This window comes from Manacus vitellinus, unplaced genomic scaffold (genome assembly GCF_001715985.3).
Source record: "Manacus vitellinus isolate BGI_N305 unplaced genomic scaffold, ASM171598v3 scaffold_99_pilon, whole genome shotgun sequence".
Lineage (NCBI taxonomy): Eukaryota > Metazoa > Chordata > Aves > Passeriformes > Pipridae > Manacus > Manacus vitellinus.
Window position 1 is genome coordinate 667,019 of NW_021940916.1, and position 7,247 is coordinate 674,265.

General features: G+C 60.8%; 2 protein-coding genes across 2 annotated transcripts in view; one reads left to right on the forward strand and one right to left on the reverse strand.

Annotated features, from left to right (window-relative positions):
• Positions 1 to 649: 649 nt before the first annotated feature.
• FSTL3 (follistatin like 3) lies at positions 650 to 6,283 on the reverse strand. Its single transcript, XM_018086623.1, has 4 exons — positions 6,099 to 6,283; positions 3,209 to 3,424; positions 1,945 to 2,172; positions 650 to 1,855 (listed from the first exon to the last, which is right to left on the reverse strand). Exons 1-4 carry the CDS (start codon positions 6,238 to 6,240, stop codon positions 1,803 to 1,805), a joined length of 639 nt encoding a protein of 212 aa, XP_017942112.1. The 5' UTR covers positions 6,241 to 6,283; the 3' UTR covers positions 650 to 1,802.
• RNF126 (ring finger protein 126) overlaps positions 6,239 to 7,247 on the forward strand; it is a 17,270-nt gene continuing 16,261 nt past the window's right edge. Inside the window, exon 1 of the mRNA XM_029965346.1 lies at positions 6,239 to 6,302. Coding sequence (XP_029821206.1) covers positions 6,239 to 6,302 — 64 coding nt within the window. The remainder of the gene's footprint in view (positions 6,303 to 7,247) is intronic.

Sequence of the window (7,247 nt, forward strand, 5' to 3'; positions counted from 1 at the left end):
CACCGTGTGCAGCAGCGCTGGCATCCAGAAGGGCGTGGGCAGCGTTTTGGGAACTCCCGTACACCCATCCCCAAGAGCAGGGGGACATCGCTGAGCTGGGCAGGCAGGGAGAGGCTGCAGGAGAAAGTCCCATGACCATCCTGGGTTATCTGAGCGGTCTTTTCTGACCTAAATGATTCTGTGATTCTCTGCAATGCACTCCTGGGCTGGGCGTGGTTCTGAGGGGCTCGGCGGGGGGTTGGGGGGCTGTGCCACGCTGGCCCCCAGCACAGGGGATGCAGCTGAGGGAGATCCAGCGGCAGTTCCTGTGGAGCTCAGCACGTCAAGCCACAGGCTGCCGGCCGGGAACCATCCCACATCGGGACCCAATTACCGGCAGGAATTGTTTTGTGAAATACCAAACCCTCATGGCACAGCCCGAGATTGGGAACAGATTTATCTTGCTCTTCCCTGCTCTCCCCTTCCCTCCCGCTGCGCTGAGCAGCCTTGGCCGGGCCGGAACACCCGAGCGCCAAGCGGAGCAGATGGGATGCGGCTCCTCACCGCTGCTGGGGGCTCCCCACACCCCAGACCCTGCACAGGGGCACAGCCCCAGGGACAGCAACACCTCCTGCGGCCCCAGAGCCTGCCCAACAAAACCAGACCCACAGCACCGTTTAATCTGGTTTATAATTATAATCCAACATAATCCAACGCAGCCATAAAATGCCCCAACAATACAGAATAGGGGATGTGGGTGTTCCCAAAGCGTCTGCCTTGAGGGTCAGAATCCAATCATACAAAAATAGAAGATAAGGTATTTTTACATATAATATATATATAAAAATGATATTTATATAAAGTCAAGAGCTTTTTGGTGTCAGAGCTGAGCTGGTATTTACACAGGTGACAACAGAAGAAATGAGAAAAGGAATAAAAATAAATACAGGTGTGGGCAGAGCAGGGGGTACAGGGCCCCATAGCTGCAGTGTGGGGGTCCTTGGGGGGGCAGGCAGGGCCATCTCTCCCTGCAGCCTGGGCTCCATCTGAAGCTGTTCTGGCAGGGAGGGATGAGGAGGGCTGGGGGCAGCTGCCCTGGGTGATGGGCTCTGGGTGGGGGCTCAGTGGGCCAGGGAGAATGGTCATGCCCCTCAGATAGGGCTGCCACTGCACCAACTCTCTGGGCACCGGCATCACCTCCGAAGACGGTGGGAGCCTGGTCTGAATGGGCCTGGGAAGACCCAAACTAAAATCCATTTGAACACACACATGATGAAAGTTTAGGAGACAATAACATACATATATTTTTTTTAATATATATAAAAATATATATCTATCTCTCTCCAATCTGGTGCAGCATGCACTGCCTTTCCTGCTGCTGGCAGCTGGGGCTGAGCCCCTCAGGGAAGGCAAAAGCACAGATTCCCTCTAGACCTCGAGGTCCCAGCCAGAAACGTCAGCAGAGTACTGAGAATTAATCCAAAAATAAATAGGCCCAGGGCTGCTGGCCAAGGACACGTAAGGGGGGCCCACGGACACCCCTCCACACCGCACCAGCAGCAAGGAAGGGCACTGGCCAGTGGAGAGCTCTGCCGGGCACTGGGTGGGCACTGGAGCATCCCAGGGCAGCTCAACATCTCCCTGGCCGTGCGCCCCCACCCCTGCTCCCCGGCTGGCAGGATGGGAACTGAGCCCCCTGCGACTGCATAACATACACAGGGATAAATAAGGATCTTTTTATCTTAATAAATATCAGGTATATGGTTTGTACAATATACACATAATGCCCCTGTCTCCCGGCTCCGGCTCGGCCGAGGGAGGATTCACACATAGTTCTCTTCCACGCTGTCCGTCTCTGCGGAGAATTTGGCCGCGGCTGCAAACAGAGAGAAGTGGTGAGGAGGGTGTGAGGGGTGACCAGGCTCCGGGGGTCCGTGCCCGCTGCCCCCGCCCTGCCCTGCTCACCTGAGCAGCTCCCGTAGTGGCGCACGCCGATGGAGCGGCCGCGGTGGCAGGTGGCCCGGCGCAGGTGGCACGCTGAGGGGTAGGTGACATTGTTGTTGCCGCAGAGGGCGTGGTCCAGGCTGGTGGGCTCAGGGCAGGGAGCCGTCCGGCACATCACGCAGTGGGCACTGCCCGTCTGGTCCACCACGCAGGTGTGGGTGCCAGGGCACACCACGCTGGAGCAGGACTCTGCAGGGAAGCACAGGGCTGGGGTGACCCGGGGAAGGGCACCCCCTCCCGCAGCTCCTCCAGCTCAGGTGGATGGTGGACATCATCCCAAGGAAACCCGGCCATCTCCCAACCTTTGCTACTGGGGGACAGAGAGGAGCCAAGGGCCGAGTGGTCCCAATCTCCCCCACCGATGATGCTCCCAAGGGCAGGAGCTGGCAGGGCTTGACATCCCGAGCGTGAACGGAGCACGTGGCCCCAGGCCCTCGGGCTCAGCCCCAGCCAGAGCTGCGCCGCACGGGAGGAGCTGAGGTGCAGCTGCAGCGGCGGAGCGAGCGCGGGGCTGAGCCCGTTTGGCGCGGGGGACCCGGCCGGGCCAGCGGCCGCACGCAGGTGCCTTGGCAGGGAAGCAGCAGCTGCTGCAGCCAGGCTGGCAGCCGCCGTGCTGGCCCCAGCAAGAGGGAAGGGCAGGGTCACCCTGGACCCGACCCAGTGCTGGAGCAGGGGCGCATGGGCGTGGAGGGAGCCTGTGCGGCAGGATCAGGCCCTGCAAAGGGCTCTGCCGGGGGGTGGTGGCGCAGGGGCCTCGTGCACCCCCATTATCCCTCCACCTTCCTCTCTTTCTTTCCCTGCTGGATTGGAAGATTTGGCATCTGCAGCTCTCAAAATCCCATTTCTTGCCCCACATTTCCCTGCTCAGCCCAGAGCTTGACAGACAAAGCCTTCCAGAGAGCAGGGCTGGAAAAATAACCATAATCCTTCTGACAGCTCTTGGCAGAGCCAGGAAGATCACTGCGCCCTTTACAAAAGAGGAAAAAAAGGGGCTTGACGTTTGTAAATGACATTTTAGGGACTGTTACTGCTCAGTCCAAAGTGAGGCCAAACCCCGGCGCACCAACAGCCTACAATGTCCCCTTAATGGGCACCAAGACCTGTGTCCTGCAGGCGAGACCCTGCACTGGGATGGACCTTCCCTCCCTGGACCGCAGGGGATGGGGATAGGACAGGGACAGAATAGGAATGGGACACAGTGGGGTGGGGGCTCAGCTGCACCTACTTTTGCATTTGCCCTGGTACATCACTTCGAGGTCGGGGTGGTCTCTGCACTTGGCCGTCAGCAGGTCACACTCGTCCCGGTAGGTGTAGCCATCGGAACCGCAGACCTGCAGCTTGCGGGGCAGGCTGGAGCAGTCTGGGGCACAGGCACACTGGGGACGCCCGTGTTTCATCTTGCAGACCTTGTCGGGGCCGCACACCACCCCCTCACAGCTCTCTGGGGACACAGAGCAGCAGCACGTGAGGATGTGGCACCGGCTGCCCCCCACCAGGGAAGGGCCCGTCCTGCCCAGCCCCCTGTGACACCGAGTGGGACGGGGCCAGCGTTGGCCCTCGCAGTCCCGAATGCCCCCCGGGCCACAGCGCACGTGCTGACACTGAGCTGCCCCGGCAGCATCTGGATCTGCTCAGCCCCACTGAGGAGCAGGTCGTTGGCTGTGGCTCTGCACAATCATCCAGCGCTCACCCCAGCGGAGCCCCGGCTCCACTCAGCACCAGCTCACTCCTTCCCATCTATTTATTCTTTGGAAGGAGTCATTTCTTTCTCTTGTGCAATGGAAAAATCCATCTCCACAAGGCCCCAGTTCCTCCAGAAAGAGCTGGGCTTCGCAAGTTGTCTGGGCGATTGGGAATGCCGCTCCCAGCAGACAATGCCTGGCCCTGTCTCGCTCTGTGACTGGAACACAAGAGCAGGAGGCAGCAGCCAGCGCCGGTCCCCAGACAGGCAGATGCTTTGTCCCCCCGGGTCACCTCCCGGCCAGCACGGGGGCCGGGGTTCAGGGGGTCCTGCCAGTGCCCCGGGGCCATGCCCACGCCAGCAGGATGGAGAGGGGCCGCTGAGCAGGGGCCCATCCTGGTGTCCAGGGGCCCAGACACTGGTGCCTCTGCAGGGAGAGGCAAAGGGGTCAGCGGCAGGGACGGGGGTTCTGTCTGGGGCAGCTGGACCCCCTCTGCCTCCCAAAGCACACAAAGCACTCACCCCAGAGGGATTGGCCCCTGAGCTCCCCAGGACATGGGCACTGCTTGGACCAATCAGCACCCACACTGGGCAAGACCAAAAAGCTTCCCAGAATGGGGATTCTCCCCCAGCAGGAAGGATCCCTGGGGACAGGGTGTGTGCTTGGAGCTTTGGGAGGCACAGAGGGGGATTTCCCTGTGGGAGATGGGCCACCTTGGGAGACAGCGAGGAGGAGGAGGAGAAGGAGGAAGGGGAAATTCCCTGTCTGCTTAGCCCAGCAGTCCCTGGGGGAAATTCCCTGGTGGGAAACGATTTCCCGGATTGCTCCCTGATTTCCACAGCTGGGGTTTGTCCCAGGGAAGGAGAGCCTGGGACATGGGGACCCCATGACAGAGGGTTACAGCTCTGTGTCCCAGGGCTGCTAGAGGAAACAGGACCCTCATCACCCTCCGCTCTGAGATGCTGCAGCAGAGCAGAGTCCAATTGTCCAGACAGTCCCAGCAAGGGAGGGAGTAGTTGGAGAATCTGCCCGTGACCCTGACCCCACAGCCTGGCTCCCCCCCTGCACTGGGTCCTTGGGGGGGACACCGTGTCCCCAGCAGCTGGAGCCAGGAATTTCACTTCCCTCCCAGAGACCCATAGCAGAGCCCCCGGGGCCTGGCCAGCACCTCCCCGTGGGGCTTGGCCGCCCGGCTGCAGCCCACTTTATCCCAGAGTAACCTCTTCCAGCCCTGCAAGCCCGGCGAGTGGGAGCACAGCTCCTCTTATTCACCCTCTTCCAAAGCCTCTGGAGCCTGGTGAGGAGCAGCACCAGCTCCATCTGGACGGGACAGGCAGGGGCTGGCTGATGGTGTGGGGGTTGTGGTGCAAGTGCTGGCCGGGCTCTCCAGCAGTTTCCTTAAAGGCCCTGCTCCCAGACCCCAGTAAACCCCAGGAGCCTCAGCCCACACTGTGGTCTGTGGCCACTGGCAGCCCCCATGCCTCCCAGTCTCTCTGCAGAGGTGAGGCCAGACTCCTGGTCGAGGGCTGCCTGTTCCCACTGCACTCTGCCCCAGGCATGGGGGAGCCCATGGAGAGGGTCCCGGTGCTCCCAGCTCCGCCAAGCAGGGATGGGGCCAGGGCCAGGATCTCACTCAGCTTTTGGCTGGCACGGGGTGCAACCCCAAGCTGCGCCAGGATGGGCCCGAGGAGTGCAGGGAACTAGAGGAAGTGGTTTTGTTAAGAACCTTTTTCCCCCTTTAAGCAAATAACAACATGACCTTCCAAATCCCTGCTCCTGTCTCCTGCGGGCAGCAGGTCCTCGAGCATGTTCTCACACAGCCACACAAGTGCTGGGGGATCCGCGCCTCTGGCACACGCCAAAACATCTGGTGGGGCTGGAACTCACAGCTGGAGAGTTTCCACTTCTGGAACTGCCCGTTACATAAAGCCATTTCACACACACGCTGGGAGGAGCGAGGGGGAGCGGAGGGGAAGAAATAGATCTTTTTGCCTTAGAAAAATCTGACAAAGTTTCCCCTGAGCAGCCGTGGTGAGGGCAGGGGCAGGGGGCCCCAGTGCAGCGAGGTTAACTTGGGAACAGGCAGCCCCAGCTCCGCTCCCTGCACTCGGCTGCCCGGCCAAGACCCGGGTCACGCGTCCTACTCCACTGGGAGAGAACTAAAATACACACAAAATGAGAGCAGCCAGGGGATGCAGGCTGTCCTGCCAGCTCTGACCCACAGCAGCATCTGTCCAGGAGCTGCAGCAGCAGGAGCATGGGGTCAGCAGTCCCTGGGGTCCTTGTGCTGTCCCAGACTGCCCAGAAGAGCCCTGTTTGGTGAGGGGCAGCCCAGCCCCATCACTGCTGCATCCCCTGGAGCTGCAGGCTCTGAGCAGCCCCCGTGGGCAGAGCTCAGCCCCACAGCATCCCCTCACCCCCTGGCCCGCTCACCTTTGCAGGGGTGGCATGTCACCAGCCCCAGGAAGCCCAGCAGGCTGATCTTGTTGCCTGGGTAGGTGTAGTTAGACCAGGCCACATCCACATTGCCGTTGGCACAGCATTCCTCCCATGTCACACCCGTCTTCAGGATCATGGTGCACTTGGCCTCCTTCCCCTGCTGCAACCAGCAGATACCACCTGTGGAGAGGGCAGAGGGTAAGGGATCCCTGCTGTGCTGGGACTCCCATGAAGGGCAGCAAGATGCCAGCTGTGGCTGGACCACCTCGGGCAAGAGGCACAGAGATCACTCCAGTGCCTGGGATGAGCTGGGGAACCCAGAGACACTCTGTTCTGGCTCCCATCACTCATGTGGCACAAGAGCTGTCCCAGAGCAGGCATCCCTATGGGTCCCTGGCACGGCAGCTCCCTGCCCTCATAGCCATGCCAACGCCTGGGGCTGCTGCCAGCCCTCTTCCACCAACAGGTTCAAAACCAGCGCTGGGACCACAGGGATGCAGCTGTTATCCCAGCACTCCCAGCAGTGCTCTGGGAGATGCCCAGCCAGCAGGCCAGGGCATCTTACTTGAGCTTGCAGCTTACCTCCTCGCTGCCCTGCCCTCCCTGCCTCCATCTCTGCCCAGCTCCTGCCCAGTCCCAGAGAGAGGGGGCCCCAGCTTGGAGGGGGGCAGACAGAGCAGGGCCAGTGGACAACCATGCTCTGGATCCCCCGGTGTGTGCCAGTGGCCCCATGGAGGAATGAAACCATCACGGGGGCTTGACACACACACGGCCCCTGCAAGGAGTGTCTGAGCCAGTGGCTGGAGCGTGGGGCACTTGCCCCAGCCCTTGGGTCTGGGCCAGCCCCGCGGCACCGGATCGCTCTGACTCAAAAGCCTGTTTGTTCTGTGACCCACCAGCGAATCAGTTAGATTTTTTTTTTCTTTTTTGTGAGTGATTTCTTTGCAATTTCCGCCTCTGCAAACCAGCCTCTTGTGACGCTTATTTGGGTTCGTGCTCTCATTAGCTGCGCTTGAGGTTTGTTAAACGGCAAAAGATGGGAGGGAGGGAGAGATGGGGGCGGGGACGTGTCCTGTGCTGCCAGGGGGGAGTCGCTCCCCTCCAAGTCAGGGATTCACCCTGCCCCGAAGTGGAGCCCGCCCC

Coding starts and splice junctions, on each gene's coding strand:
- FSTL3 (XM_018086623.1), bottom strand. CDS start 6,240: ATGATCCTGAAGACGGGTGTGACATGGGAGGAATGCTGTGCCAACGGC. Junction 3,425..6,098: donor GACATGCCACCCCTGCAAAG/GTGAGCGGGCCA, acceptor CTGTGTCCCCAG/AGAGCTGTGAGGGGGTGGTG. Junction 2,173..3,208: donor GTACCAGGGCAAATGCAAAA/GTAGGTGCAGCT, acceptor GCTTCCCTGCAG/AGTCCTGCTCCAGCGTGGTG.